The sequence below is a fragment of the Lissotriton vulgaris genome, chromosome 3_1 (genome assembly GCF_964263255.1).
Source record: "Lissotriton vulgaris chromosome 3_1, aLisVul1.2, whole genome shotgun sequence".
Lineage (NCBI taxonomy): Eukaryota > Metazoa > Chordata > Amphibia > Caudata > Salamandridae > Lissotriton > Lissotriton vulgaris.
This window is the reverse complement of record NC_141689.1, coordinates 944,513,657-944,530,028: the sequence shown is the minus strand read 5'-3', so window position 1 is coordinate 944,530,028 and position 16,372 is coordinate 944,513,657. Positions and strand designations below refer to the sequence as shown.

Here is a 16,372-nt window from a genome sequence, read left to right as displayed (position 1 = left end):
CTTGTGCAATGCGTGCCGGATGATTGTTCCACATGAGGCCGGCCATCAACGCAGATACCCGCCTAAAATATCCCGGTGCCACAGGGTACAGCGTATTTTCCAGGATATACAAAAACCGGGGCAGGGACATCATCTTATAAAGTGCTGCCCTTCCTAACAGTGTCAGCGGCAGCGCTGCCCAAAATTTAACATCCTGTTTCAGTCGTTCCAGTGGTGGTGCCAGGTTTTTCTGGAAAAACTTGTTCACATCTTTAGTGACATGAATCCCCAGATATCGAAATGAGGACCCTGCCATCCCAAGGGGGAAGTCCTCGCATAGTGTGCGAGCCGGGCCGTGTAGGACATATATCTCCGATTTCGCCCAGTTGAGAGTGTACCCTGATATTCTACCCTGTTCATCGCATAGCGCCAGTAGTGCTGGTATACTGCTCTCCGGTTCCGATAGGTATACCAGCATATCGTCCGCGTATAGTGACAAGCGGTCTTCCCATCCTTCTGCCCAGGTAATCCCTTTTAATAACGGGGTGGAGCGTATCAAAGTCGCCAACGGCTCCAACGCAATCGCAAAGAGCAGCGGCGACAGTGGGCAACCCTGCCGGGTTCCTCGCTTTAGCTGGAATGGTCGAGAAAGATGCCCATTTGCCACCACCTGTGCTACAGGTTTAGTGTATATAAGCCGGACCCACGCGGTAAACTTTGGGCCAAATCCCATGCTTGTCAGGACTTCGAATCGGTATTGCCACTCCACCATATCAAACGCCATCTTTGCGTCAAGGGCCAGTATAACCGCCGGGTCCTGCAATGAGGTTGCCCTAGCCAACACTCCAAGTGCCCTGCGTAAGTTAAGGGCAGTATTCCTGTGCGGCATGAAACCTGATTGATCGGGGTGTATGTAGTGTGGAAGGTGCGCTATCAACCGGGTGGCAAGAAGCTTAGCCAGGACTTTAACCTCTGCGTTTAGAAGTGAGATGGGGCGATATGATGTACACTCCTCCGGCGGCTTTCCTGGCTTAGGGATCGCAGCAATAGTTGCCGTCCGCTGATCTAATGGGAGTTCGGTCCTTTCCAGACTGTCCGCATACATAGCCAGCAAGGGCTCACTAAGACTCTCCGACGCAGCCTGGTACCATTCTATCGGAATACCGTTTGGTCCAGATGCCTTACCCGGCTTTAGTGCGTGTATTGCTCTTTGTATTTCCTCCTCCGTGAGGTCTACCTCCAGTTCTGCGACTGCCTCCGGTGTAAGTGTTTAAATGGAGATGTGAGCCAGGGACGCACGTGCCATCTCTGCCGATACTTCAGTAGTCGGAGTGTACACTCCCTGAAAATATTCTGCTAGGATTTCAACTATCTCCTCGGGGCTTGTGTGTTCTATCCCTTGCCCATCACAAATCCGCTGTATACCCTTGGTACTACCTCCCCTCCTGTTTAGCCAGGCCAACACTTTCCCTGCCTTGTCCCCTATGTCATAAATTCTATGTGCCGTCTCTGTTATTTGATTGACTGACTGCTGCCTCACGTGTTACCTATAATGTTGTTCCGCAGGACCATGTCGTGAGTCGTGTCAGGTGTAGGGTTTGTCTCGTGCGCCTCCGTTGAGGCCTGTAGGGCCAGTTCCAGCCCCGCCAGTTCACTCTGCCGCTCCCTTTTGTGTCTCGTTATGGACGCTATAGCCTGTCCCCGCAACACCGTCTTATATGCCTCCCACAAGAGAGCGGAGGATTGCACTGACCCAGAGTTCTCCGCAAAATAATGGGAAGTCTCCAGTTTAAGTGCTTTTCTCACCTTGGGATTTTTAAGGTATGAAGCATGTATTGGGTAAATTCTTTTACGTGATTTTTCTTGCGTGGAGATCTTGAGCGTGACTGGCGAGTGATCTGATATTCCCCTGGGGTGTATGTCGACGGTATCTACAAGTTGTAACCCGCCACCCAGCGCTAAGAAGTAGTCTATCCGCGATAGACTACTGTGCACCGTGGAGTGGTACGTGTATTGCCTTGCAGTAGGATGTGTATGTCTCCAGATGTCAACTAAGCCCATCGCAGTCAGAAATCTCTGGAACCGGGAGGGGCCCCCATTCTGAGGCATTTCCGGGAATCTATCTAAACGGGTGTCCACCGTGGCATTGAAATCTCCTCCCAGTATTATGTCTCCTTCGGGTAGTTCCAGTAAAAATTCCCCAAGTGCAGGCAACATTACCGAGTGTAGCGCTGGGGGGATGTACACTGACACCACAGTCAGAAGCCTTCCTTCCCATTGCCCATGGAGTGATGCGAAGCATCCCTGTGTGTCTATTTTAGTGCTAAGTATAATAACCTGAGCAGACTTTTTAACTAATATTCCCGTGCCCCTTGAACCTGTGGTAAACTCCGAATGCACGGCCATTTTGTATCGTTTTCTGTCTAGGGCCTTCGTCATCCCCCTGTGAGGTGTGTTTCCTGGAGAAGCACCAAGGTCGGTCCCTGTCTTCTTACTGCGTGCATCACCAATCCCTCTTTATCTTATCTCCCAAGCCCCGTACATTCCACGTCATAAGACGGAGAGAGTCTACCCGCGAGTTCCCCAATCTCCCATCAGGTGTGTATGCGTGAGTCTTGTGTCGTCGAACCGATGTCTAAAGTAGCCAAAACTGGGCCTTAATCTCGGGGTGTACCTGTCTTTAGTTTGTCTCATGTAGCGCATTGTCAACAGTTCAGTAAATTACCTTACATGTGTAGCTTCAAAACCTTTCAAACAAACCCCCCCCACTATCCCCCTCCCTGCCACCCTGCTTATCGGGCTTTTAACCGCCCGCCTCCCCAACATAGCAGAGTGCTTAACCCAACCCTTCAACAGTTTACTTGCACGCTGGGGTGGAGAGTCCTCCGGAGCAGGCGGCCACCCTGCTCTCATCTGTGCTTCCCAGGCCAGCGTACAAGAGCGCCCATCCAGTAGTGTTCCTGCAGCGGATAAATCTTCTAGTAATACCAGGATCTTTAGGATTCTACACCCCCTTCCACTCCCGTGGAGCCTTGCGTCTGTGATCTAGGCAGTCTGCTTCTTTCTGACCTCTGCGATCTCGCCTGGCTGTCCTCCCGGTGGTCTTGTGTGTTGTCATGTGGGTGGTGGGATTGCCCTGTAGTTCTCCAGCCCTCCAGCCAGTCTTGTGCCGCTTCCTGTGTGTCAAAGAACCAGACCTTGTTTTCCGCCACCACCTGTAGCGGCGCCGGGAACATCATAGAGTAGGACAGTTCTTTTGTTCGCAGCGCACTTTTAACTTCCAGAAAAGTTCTCCTCCGCCGCGCTACGTCTGGTGTATAGTCCGGGAAGAAGGCAAGCGTAGAATTTTGGATTTGGACAGCTGGAGATACTCTCGCCGCCTGCAGAATTGCATCCCGGTCACGGAAATTAAGACGTCTCGCAAGGATCGGTCTCGGTGGGGCTCCAGGTTTTGGTTTTCCTCCGGGCACTCTGTGGGCCCGTTCCACCGAGAAAAAGTGTGAAAGTCCCTTGGGTTTGAGACGCGTCTTAATCAGTTCTTCTACGTAAAGGTCCATGGCACCTTTACCTTCTGACTCCGGAACTCCCAATACTCGGACGTTGTTCCTCCTCGAGCGTCCTTCCTGATCGTCCACCTTGTCTCTTAAAGAATTGTTTTCCGCCACCATCTTTTACATCGCCACCTGCAGATCCGACATGTCTTCCACCAGGGACTTCGTGACCACTTCCACTTGCTTCACTCGTTCATTCATTTTCTGAAAGTCTGCTCTGATCAGCGTGACCTCTGTGGCTGTGGTTCCCACTGTAGCTTGAACTTGAGCTAGGGCACGCATGACGTCTTCCAGCGTCGCTTTTTTCACTCCTTCTCCTTCTGGCGTCTTCCCCGGCGTAGTTCGAAGTTCCGTCTGGTGATGGTTGTTTCTATCGTAAGCAAATTTGTCGAGCTTGGCCTACGTTGAATTATGCTTCGAGCCCCTGCCCGTCATGGTTCCCCCTGGGCCCGCCTCGATCTTGTGCTGTGCGTTTACCGGTTCCTCAGGGTCTCCTTGCGGCCCACCTATTCTTCTCTCTGACCGCAACCTCCGGGTCGTCTGGTATCCCCCTGTAGCCAGCGCTAGACGTGGTACGTTCAGGCTCTGTGCGATCCTGTCAGTCCCCACATGGAACGTTCCACAAGACGAGGTGTAGGCATGCGGCGGTGATGTTCAATCCACTTTTCTCCCTTTCGGAGTCTCGTGTGGGGGAGAGGTTTGAGGGTGAGGGTGGTGAGACGCGGCACCAGGGTCCTTAAGATCCTACAATGTGAGGTGACCAGGCTTTTTCTCCCGTTAGAACATCGTCCGCGGTCTCAGGTGTCTCACTCGACGCCCTCTCTGTCTTTGTTTTATCGCCAACCTCCTCTCAGTGCAGCGTAGTTTTAGACGGGCGGCTTTAAGTCCACAGTGCTGGCCTTGTATAGCCCTTTGTTATTGCCTCCCCAAATTGCCACGCCGATGACGGGTGCGAATGTGTGCCTCCTCTGCTTTGGACACTTTCTCACTCCTGTCCAACACAGGTACGGCTGGGGTTGGTTTTACGATTATCCCCCTGCGCTGGCAAGCGGGGCGCCCCCACTGATTACGCCGGTACCTTATGCGCAGCTGTTTCCCTCCGTCCACCTCTACCGGGACGTCACCGGTCTCTTCGTGTTCAACCTCGCGTCTGCCCTCCCGGGGTTTCTTGCGAGGGACGGAGCAGCCGCTTTCCCGCTCCCGCTTATGGCTGTATGAGCTCCCGCTGGGCCCTTTCCCGCACTTGGAGTGCTCTGCGCAGCTCCTCGTCTGCGGCCCCTGTGTCTTATTGTTTATTTTATTTTTATTTTCCCCCACTCTGCCTCCTCTGCGTTTCCTACCGGACCCCTGCCAACGTCCGCCGCCACTGGTGGTCTGCTGCCCAGCTGCGGTATAGTCACTGCCCTCCGGAATTGGTTAAGCGTGCGGTTTCACTTTCGGCGCTAACTTACGGCGCTAACATCGCGCCGCTATTTCCGCCCGGTCTGCTCCTGCAGTAGAGTCCGGTGTCTGCGGCTGCTGACAGGCCCTTCCTCGCAGAGCTCCACTTTTACCGTTCCCGGTGTCTTACGGTATCCAGACTTTCACCGTTGGTTAGCGCTCGGTCCCTGACCCAGGACGCCCCGTCTGAGTAAAATTTTGCCGGATAATATTACAGGTTTGATGTGGGACGCCGCCTCACTCCTGGAGCTCCTTCGTTAAGCGGCCGCCATGCTCGGCAGCTAGCCACGCCCCCTTCCTCTTCAACTTCTTGTGCTTACCGGACGACTTCGAGCCTGAAGAGTGATGTCGACTCCCGGAGCTATGATGGCTCTGACCCTGCGACCGGTCCCTCGATCTCCGTCCGGACCGGGACCTCTCGCGGCCGACTGCCGGAGCCGCTTGTGGGACCGCTCCCACCTAGCTTTGGAAGTCAGGGCTCGGCAGTCGGGAAAGGCCTTGTCATCGCGGTCGACGCCGAGACAGTGAAGACACCGGCGGTGAGGGTCGGTTACCGACATCAGTCGGTCGCAATCTTCACAGGGCTTAATACCTGGCATCCCTACCGGCACCGTTCGGAGTCGAAGACTCGAAAAATGATCAAAAGAGATCGTAAAAAGTTTAGTCAAAAAATGACTAAGGTACCACTTTTTCTGGATCTGCGCTGCTGGCGCGGAAAAAAGAATAACTGACGTCAGCGCGCGGAGGCGGCGTCTAAGTACTCCAACGACGTCATCACAACGCCCACGCCGCAGACGACGGACGGGGAGCCGCAGATGACGCCTACCGACGCGCAAGGGTACTGCTAGGCAAAAATTTCCGGATCCAGTCTGACGCCTGGGGATATTCTAAGGTAATGAATCTAATACTAACCTGTTTCTTTCAGATCAATCTGGCTTCTCCTGTGCTGGGAACCGTTTGGACAATTTTTAAACATGTTACAAATTGAAAGTCAAACTGACTTTGTTTTTTCTTCTCTGATATATCTGAACAATAGTGGCTTTCACAGTAATCAGAAAAACAATGCAAACATATAGAGGACCATTTATGAACGCTTTTCTAGGGAAAGAATGATTTCGATACAGACCTAGCTTTTATAAATAGAAAATGCTAAAAAAAGAAAAAGGCATACAATCCTCTATCATTACAAAGCTGACCTTGTTGACCTTTTAATGAGGAGTGGGTGTCATGTCCTTCAGGATATTCCCATCATGTACATACCAATTACATACATTTTGTGCCATCCACACGACATAACGGTCCTAACACAGATGACCTTTTACCTATTAGCTTACTTCAGTCTCTCCGACATCAGGCTCCTGGTACCCTATCTTAATCCCTGTACCTTATGTACATAAACATGCCCCCAGGCATAGCAGATTTATTCTGTATAAGGGTCACCACTTTTTTTTCATCCATGGCCAACAGCCAGCTGTGCATGAACATGTTTGTTTAAAAGAGGATTAGCAAATGTTTTCAAAACATATCGATTCTAACAGAAAGCCTGGAGTGATCACTACAGTATAAAAGACCCTCGCTCCCCCTTACAGAAAAGAGGAGAATTTCTTCCAGGCTGGACCGAGACTCTGCAGGCTGGTCCTTCGACAGGCAGAGACCTGACATCCCTTGCGGGGTGCCATCCTCGACGAAGAGACGAGTCATTCATTCAAAACCATCAGGTAAGGGGTTAGTACTTGGCCATGGGTTTCTTGGCTCCATTAGGATATATGCTGAGATTTACATACACATGCTTCACCTACGTATCTAGGTAGGTACATTTAGGTAGGCTAGGCATTGTAGGAGTCGTCAATGCTAGTGTTTAATATAATCTGTTTATATTCATCTTATTAGCACTATGGTAGAAATGTATCTGCTACTTACGATATTGGTGCTAGCGATCACATTTGTCTCCTCTCTTTTGAGTGTCATAGCTAATATGTTTCACACTAGAATGACACTTGGCCAATAAATATTGAAACCGTTCCAATAGTCATTCTATGTGTATTCTGAGAAAAGTAAGCAGAGGTGACTGAGGGAAAGATACCGAATTGTTTTCCACAATAGCTGAGGAATTAGGGTTGTCATGTTCAGTGGTTGCCAGAAACTACCTACACCGCTGTAGAATACAAGGGGGTGGTACTGGCACTGTAGAGGTAGCTGGTCTAACGGCAAACTCATCCTGTGGGGGTGTCCAGAGTCTGTCTGCACACCAAGCACTCACTGTAGGTCATCCAAAACACACAGGCCGTGGGGGGGTCCTAGGAACTCTACGACATGGCGCAGCCAAAGTTGGTTTGGTTCTTTTATTAACAGTAAAATCTGAGTAGTTCAGTCGTGCTTTCTCAGGCAGCCCTACTCACATCTTTCAGAGACGTCTGAAGTGGGAAGGATAATCCGCCTCAGCTCAGCAGGTTCACCCAGTGTATTGGCTGAAGGCTTAGACAAGCTTGTAAGGATCAAAGGTTCCCATATTGTGCTAAACCCTGCTGCTTAAACCTTTACTTTCTGCTCCTTTCAAAATGACTGAACCTGTGAGTAGCATCTTACAATGAATATCTTCACAAATGGGTTTAAAGGCACCAAGGGTGGCACAATAAAACAGTGTTATGGGAACAAGTGGCAAAGCTGAAAGCATGCCTGCCACGGGTAAAGTTGTTCACACCTTGAGTCATCAGCGTGTTGGCATACACGCTGAAGGGAATTCACTGGCTGATGAAGGCGCCAAGGCGACAGTGCAAACTGCTGCCATTGCCGCAATTACTTGTTCACACACGAGAATAGATGGAGATATACTAGTAGCTATCAATGCCACAAAGAACGGCTCTGCCGTCCTGCCGAAAGGCTTTCCACTCAAGTACTCCTACAAGTTAGATGTGCACATCAGACCACATGCTCAAATTCCAGGAGTGGGGGATAGACTAATACCAAACAAAGATCGCAGATTAGGTTTAATACTAGCTGCACACAAGGGTCTGGGCTCAGCATGCACTGGTGTCACTGCAACAATTTCATTATTGAAGCAGTGTTACTGGTGGAAGGGGCTGACAAAAAAAACAAATGACTATGTCCTTAAGTGTGATATTTGCAAGCAGATGAAGGGTACCACCATTCACAAGCCAACACCAACATCACTACTGAATTCAGACAGACCTCTATCATGTGTCTATTTGGACCACTGCGGCCCCCTAAAGTCAGACAGGGCTTACAGGTACATCTTGATCGCAGTGGATTCATGCCCTAGATTCCTATGGGTTTTGCCCCAGCGCTCGGTTGACGCTCAACCTGTTATAAAGGATTTGCGAGTCTTCTTAGGGACATACACAATTGACACGTTAAAATCAGACTGTGGCTCTGCGTCTTTAGCTCTAGGGCTTACAACGAAACCATAGAAAGTATGGGTGTGGCCTTGCGGTACTCCTACCCCCTACCATCCCGAGTGAAATTGGGTGGTGGAGATGAAGAACCAGTACCTAAAGCAATCCTTAACAGCAAGGTCATCACCTATATGGGGTCCAGAGGGCACTCGATATGCCAAGAAAATCCTTGGGAGGCCGTACCCCTTATGTAATCCTGTTTGGGACAAGAATGTGGGCACCTGAGCTCGATTGTGCCAGCAAAGTGGTGGACGCAAAACCATTTGAACCGAATGATCATTTGGCTGTTTTACAGGAACTCAATTAATTCTGGGCGTTACAAAGCAACGTGCAAGTAAAACGCAGCACCACTGAGGAATTGAAACCAGATTCGGCAAGACCTGCCCGGGTCACGCAGATTGGGTACCTGGGCCATCTTACAGAACAGCTGTACCTGTCCTGGCAGTAGTGTGAACAAGACCAGTACTTCTTCTGCCTCTTGCCTGCAAAAAAGAGAAAAGATTTGTCTCCATTGATCTGATCAAATCACATCATGTGGCCGATTCTCAACAGTAAGCCGCGTGGGGTCCAGAGTAGCCGCAGATCTCCTCTAGCTACAGGACATTCACGAACTCAGAGGCAAGAGGAGCAGAGCCCGAACCAGAGACAATTAGGTTCAGACGTACACGCTCGCACCCGCACGTATACCACCTTTAAAACCGCGTCTTTTTAGCACGAACGCATCCGTCCGGCTAATTTTCTACTAATTTTGACCGCCCACAATTGTGGCCCTCGAGAAACCCCGCTACCGGGTCAGAATTATCACCGGTTCACCGATCTGCCCCATCACCACGCCTTTGCAGCCCTGAAGAGTCACAGGCTTGGTCCTGTTGACGAAACACTTGTCGGCTGGCGTTGTTTTTACATACATGAAGAATACCATCTATATAAACAACTGTTTTGAAACCACCGGTGTCACCTTCCTTTTGAACACCTGAATAGTATCTATATCTATACTGTTGATTTGAAAAACGTGTGCCCAGTTCTTGTTGCATATCTTTAACATGTCTGATACGTGGGGGATAGTACACTTATTTAGGAGCATTGGATCAGGTCGGTTAACCATCTTTCAAACCATTTTCGGAGTGATTCCATCATTTATACACTCCATACTTGGAAGCGTTTGTGGAGGGCTTCCTTTGGTCCTGCTTTGAGTGGCGGGCATCCTGATTTTAATCCTTTTGCTTCACAATGGAGGTCAACATCAATAGAGACATGGAGAGAGCACTGCTGGAGCGATGTTGTCGTGAGCCATTGGTGTTCTTCTTGGGTATACCTCGGCTTTGAGAGCTGAGTGAGAATTGGTTCCGGTCTTTCAGACAGGCCTGGCTTGAAAGCATTCTGCCAGTATTCCGCTGACTCTTTTTCGGATTCAGGTTTGTGTTGGACCTCTGTCTGACACTTCCATTGGTTGCACTGCTGGACACAGATATGCTCCTGGAGCCTTTATGGGCCCATGTGCAAAGTTGTCCACAGCGTATTCCCATGTTGATGATGGCGTTCCTAGAGCCTCCACAGGATGCTTCAGCTCCTGTTGGAATGGAGATCGGTTCTACCATGGATGTGCAGGCAACAGTTTCAGGCACACAGGCATCTAATTCTTCCCCGACAGCTGCCGTGGGAACCAGTGATGACCACCTCTGTTCACTTGATATTAAACTGGAGGTGCTAGAAGGACTGCCTCCTGCAGATGACATGTTCAGTGATGTTGAGTTTTCAGCGCAGGATTCTTAAATAATCTGGCTTCTCCTGTGCTGGGAACAGTTTGGACAATTTTTAAACATGTTACAAATTGAAAGTCAAACTGACTTTGTTTTTTCTTCTCTGCTATATCTGAACAATTGTGGCTTTCACAGTTATCAGAAAAACAATGCAAACATATAGAGGACCTTTTATGAACGCTTTTCTAGGGAAAGAATGCTTTCGATACAGACCTAGCTTTTATGAATGTTTTTAAGACGTTTTGTCTGTCTTATATATATATATATATATATATATATATATATATATAGGATTGTATGCCTTTTTCTTTTTTTAGCCTTTTCTATCATTACATAGCTGACCTTGTTGACCTTTTAATGAGGAGTGGGTGTCATGTCCTTTAGGATAGTTCCTTAATGTACATACCAAGTACATACATTTTGTGCGATCCACACAACATAACGGTCCCAACACAGATGACCTTTTACCTAGTAGCTTACTTCTGTCTCTACGACATCAGCTCCTGTTACACTATCTTAATCCTTGTACCTGACGCACATAAACAGGTCCCCAGGCCCATCAGATTTATTCTGTTTAAGGGTCACCACTTTTTTTTCCATCCATGGCCAACAGCTAGCTATGCATGATCATGCCTGTTTAGAAAAGGATTAGCTGTAGATTAGAGAATATTTTTAAAACATAAATTCTAGAAGAAACCCTGGAATGACCACTTTAGTATAAAAGATCCTCACTCCCCCTTACAGAATAGAGGAGAATTCCTTCTAGGCTGGACTGAGACTCTGCAGGCTGTTCCTTTCACAGGCAGAGACCCGACATCCCTTGTGGGATGTCATCCTTGACGCAGAGACGGGGTCATTTATTCAGAACCATCAGGTGAGGGGTTAGTACTTCCCCGGGGGTTTCTTGGCTCCATTAGGATCTATCCTGACATTTACATACATATGCTTCACCTACATATCTAGGCTAGGTACATTTAGGTTGGCTGCGCATTGTAGGAGTATGCCAATGCTATTGTTTTATATAATCTTTATATTCATCTTATTAGCACTATGGTAGAAATGTATCTGCTATTTACGATATTGGTGCTAGCGATCACATTTGTTTGCTCCGGTCTTTTGATTGTTGCAGCTAATAGGTTTCACATTAGACTGACGCTTGACCAATAAATAATTATAGAAACCGCTCTATGTGTATTCAGAGAAATGTAAGCAGGAGTGAGTGAGCGAAAGATACCGTATTGTTTTCCACGAAACCGTAGGAATCTGGTCTAACAGCGGACTCATCCTGTGGGGGTGTCCAGAGTCTGTCTTGTTTTGATTTGTATTTTCTTTTGATAAAGATACTTCGAATAAACAAAGATGCTAATGAGAATGCATATATGTAAACTGACGTTCTTCTGTACTTAATTTTCTGAGATGAGCAAAGTAGAAGTTGATTATGAAATTCCTGTTTGTTATCTCGTACTCTTATATTTAATTAGTTTTGAGTTTAAAAAAAAGTTTTTCGGTGTTCTCTAAAATGCGATATAAAAGTATAAGAATTTTCTGGGGAAAGACCTTTCTTCCGTCGACATCACAAATAAAGACACACTTTCATCTCGGCTTCCTAGTTACTGGACACTCAAGTAGAGTAAAATACACGACAAATACATTTTCTTTAAGAAAAATGTCAAAACTTTATTTCATTCATGGTATAGAGCACGTACTGATATTCACATCTCGTTTGTGCAGAAGAAATACATTTAACTAGTTTCATATTTCACCTCTTTAAAAACTAAATCACCATTTGCTGATTTTTTTTATTTAAATAAGGCATTGTAGGTAATTAAAAAATAAAGAAAAAAAGCAGAGGGATAAATTTTTTTTTTTTACAGTACAGATATTTTTCTGCATCCTGTTAAGACTTGCTGCTGTACAAGGTTCAAACACTTGAATTAGTTTATATAACTGAAGTGATATTAGGAAAAGGACAGAAAAATAACTGTCCACATAAAATGGTTCGGTTGCACAGATTTGTGGTATCCAGGCCAAATAACTTTTTGTGTGTGTTTCCACTACAAACTATCAATTTAAACACAGCAAACCCTGTCATATATAATGGAGCACTGAGGAAAATTCGGGGACAGCCCCAAAGATTTCACTTAGGGTTGATGCCTCACAGGTTTGCAAACGCCTTGGCCAATTGGGCCTCCACACTGCAAAACACTATGCCCCTACCTGGCCTTAAGGAGCCATGTTAAGACAACTTATAAATGGTACTGGTGATTTTTTTGCTCCTTTTGCCCACCCTCAGTCTTAGGCCTAAAGATAGGTGGGTGCTGTTTCTGCTGACTTTCGAGTTGTGGTATACGTATTGCCTAACATGCCTAACATGCAACAATGGCGTACAAGTACACCCCAGTCATTTAAAATCAGTGGGTTCCATTAACAAGTATGCGTTAGGGCAGTTTTACACAATGAATCGTTGTGTAGAAATGCAATTTCCTACAAAACGTCTGGTCCCACGCTCAATATTGCTGGTCACTTAAAAGCCAGGCTTTATATCAAGTGGTCACAGAGGTTTTGTAGGTTTTTATTTTCTGCCTATAATAAAAGTGGTTGTTGCTGTGTCCTTCATATCATCCTATCCTGTCGAACGCAGACATGGCACTGCTTATTGTAATTCCCAACCTGAAATGAAACATCAGTGCGAGACAGATGGCCAAAAATGCACGGTTTCCTTGTACTCCAAATTTTTGACTTATTGGACAATAACTCAAGATTTTCAGATCCGCAACACCTGTGCCCACAGCCTAAATTGGATTATTTTTTATTATTTGTCTACTGGAAAAAAATTATTTTAGGTAGGATATGGTCAAGCAGATGTCAAATCCAAAATGAGATACTTTATATCTAAAATAAAATTATGTACACTCTGGAACTAAAATGCTTCTGATTCTCCATGTCACTTCAGAAACAAAGGCTAGATAGACATAATGGCAGGATTCGTCTTGAAGTTAAGTTACTCTAACAAGTGTATCTAGAGTCCACACCTTCACATCCACCAGATATTACTGCACACACTCAGAATACAAAGGACTACACGTTTCTTTAATTGAGCATGGGGAAGCCGTGTGAAGTGCATTAAGGAGATGAGATGAGATTTGTGGAACTATCACACTCACCTCTTGGGGATCAATGATGTTTGAGCAAAGCCTGCGTTTGGAAAACAGGGTACAAGGAAAGGAGTTTTAGGCTGTTTACATAATTTATTTAGCACTGAAAGACCAACTCATTTTGAAAATGTTACTCTCTGGGACTTTTTGGGTATTTTACTCGTTTTGGGGTGCAAGTGATGTAATTATACCAAATGTTATGGAAATTTATGGTGAAAATAAGGAGTACAAAAAGATGCTGACCAATCAGTAAGATTTCCAAAAGCCTATGAAGTTTTGGGTTTTCTAATAGTTCAGTGGAGAGTACCACATGTTAACATATAGTGAGATATTTATATCTGTGCAAGTTAACACCCAAGGTCTGTGGGTGAGGCACTGTCTGAAGCTGCAAGAGGGGAATATTATCTTTAACAAACCACAAATCTAGTATTCCTCTGGCAATAAAAACTAATATAATTTTCTCCTGTGTTTGATCATTAGAACATATGTGGTCTACTCTACCTTTACAGGTTGCAGCCCAAGGAAAACCATTCTGTTTTATTCTAGAAATATTGTTTCACTAAAAATATTCCTAAAGTTTATTCTTTTCATAAAAACGGTCTCTAAGAGTAGATATCACCTTTAAAGAATTCCGTGAAGCACACTATGCTGTCATGAGATTTCTTAGCCCTACCATAAAAGATATGCAGTCACTAAGCTTGAGGAGGTTCTGTTTGAAGAACCTAGGTCACTGGTGCAATACAAATCCCTAAAGATAAAACAACATTTCACATGTACCTGGTCAGAGGAAGTCTAAAAATATGAGTTTTAGGAAACAACAATAGTTAACCTTCAATAAATTATACATATATCATCAAAGAGTGTGTGTTGCATTGCTGGACTGGAGTATTGATTTGATAAGGAATGTGCAACATGAAAGATTTTCAGAAAAAGAAACGCCTATTTTGTTGATCCCTGGATGTGTGCTCCCGTTCGAACCTAGACTCATCTCCACCCTCACACACCAACACTGTAATATTTTTTGGCAAATCTTGGGCTCCTAGCTAAGCACACATATTTCACAGAGGAACACAAGGAGGCTCAAACCATTTGGCACCAACTGCACTCTCATTTTGGTTTCTATACTGCTAGCTTTTGAAGGCTACCACCAGCAAGGTAAGTTGGTCATTTCTGCAGCTTCTGGAGTTTCTGAAACTTCGTCCTCTCATGGTGCACAGCCTACTTAAAACACTTATCTTAGTGTTAGATAATGAAAGCAAATCTTTTTTGCATTATCTTCAGTGATGGTGTTCTCATATACTGTGGAAAAACACTAGTCAAATTTGCCAATGTACATGGAAAATGATTGTCCTTTTTTTATAGTTCTAACAGAAACTGGTCAACATAGGAGCTAAAAGTCCCTGGCATTATCAAATCCAGCTTCTCCCTTACCCGATGCAGCTTAAATCAATTTCTCAATTACATGCTTTTTAATTGAAGTTACCAGCATACTCTCCCAGTCCTTAGTTCAAATTGCCCATTCAGGTATCGATATTTCACCGGTCGTTGGGGTATCTGTATTAGGCACATAGTACAATTCAAGCAAAATTCAAGATAAAGTGCTGGATGCCCTGGTGAAGAGGTAATCAAGTTCTCAGGGGAAGATCCATATGAGAAAGCCTATGAAAGTGTGCACAGGACTATCAGGGACGGCCGAATGTGCTTCGTACTGGCATTATTTCCGCAATCAAAAAAGGTCTTTAACTTGTAGAAATGCCCCCGTTCTTAAAGTGAACATTCACTATAACTCGAAATTCATTAAACAAAGAAATCCTGGTACTACTGATATTCTCAGCTTAAGCAGGAATTTAACCCTTCAGATTTTGATGAGAAACACAACAATCATATTGTATTAAATTTCTTCTTTTTACAGACGATTGGAGTTCTCAAGTTCATATGTATAAATATATTTTTTTACAAGCGGTCCTTGCTACTTTAGTCTTTGTTCTCGGTCTTCATTTTGTCTGTCCCGCTCATTCATGGCATTTTCGTTCTCCATTGGTCCTGAGAAGAAGGAAAAAATATTAGTATAGAAACAGGTTTCTGTAAGTTCTTATAAGAAGTGTCCCATCTGACATGCTGATAAAATGGCATCTGTACATGAGATGCAAAAGGAGTTTAAAAAATAACGCCCCCTTTTGTTGCGCACCTTTGAAAAAATTGATTAAAATTATGACAAAGAACTTATAATATACTGTAATTAAAAACAGTTAGAAACAAATGTTGAAAGATAGTATGCAATGCGCCCTTGACTTGGAGTCTCTGACTTAGCTGAAGACATCACAAAGGAACTGTGAGTTGATACATCAAAAACAGTACGTTTTGCACCACTGGTGCATTTATAAAGAATATTCTGTAAAATGTGGGTAAGTCCCTGATAATCTGAGCAGTACACAATTCAACACTTGTGGTACATTGGCATCTATGCAGTTCAACTGCCTACCACTTTACCTATGGGTAACGGCATTGCTTCTGGTTTCCGTTTTCTACTGAGTGCAAAAAAGACTCAGTGAGCATGCATTGTAACTTATGTTACACTTATAATGGGTGAAATCTCAATCATATCAACATAAAATTACCTCTAGCATTTGTCCTAACCATAAAAGATGCATGTCAACCAATTTAATTGACAAAGAATAAACCCAAGTATGGATATATTGTGATTTACACGATCTTTAAAGAAATCTTGAAACACACAATAATAAGGATAGCGCAATACACCATAACCCAATATTTAAGCACACAATTGGTTTCCAAGAAAAGGCCCATAAACGCAGATTTTCTCAAATATTAACAATAGTCCTAAAGCAAATTCTAGTGAAAGGTCTGCAAAGGGAAGTTTTGGACACAAAGTGCTGAGTCCCAGAGGGGGCTTTCAGGAATATCTGGCAGTCTGAAGTATTTACTTAATGTCTAATGTAATTCATTATTGTACCGCCTTTTCAGCACTTTTAATCACCACTCTGACAATATTATCAATAAGAAGTCACTGAGTTGAAAGGAGAAATAAAGTGGAACAAGTTGCACAGGACACA

At 45.2% G+C, this 16,372-nt stretch overlaps 1 protein-coding gene across 1 annotated transcript in view; it reads right to left on the bottom strand.

The window, feature by feature from the left end:
- Positions 1-11,794: 11,794 nt before the first annotated feature.
- Positions 11,795-16,372, bottom strand: part of GOLM1 (golgi membrane protein 1) — a 213,575-nt gene continuing 208,997 nt past the window's right edge. Inside the window, exon 8 of the mRNA XM_086963599.1 lies at positions 11,795-15,341. Coding sequence (XP_086819725.1) covers positions 15,268-15,341 — 74 coding nt within the window. The 3' untranslated portion in view covers positions 11,795-15,267. The remainder of the gene's footprint in view (positions 15,342-16,372) is intronic.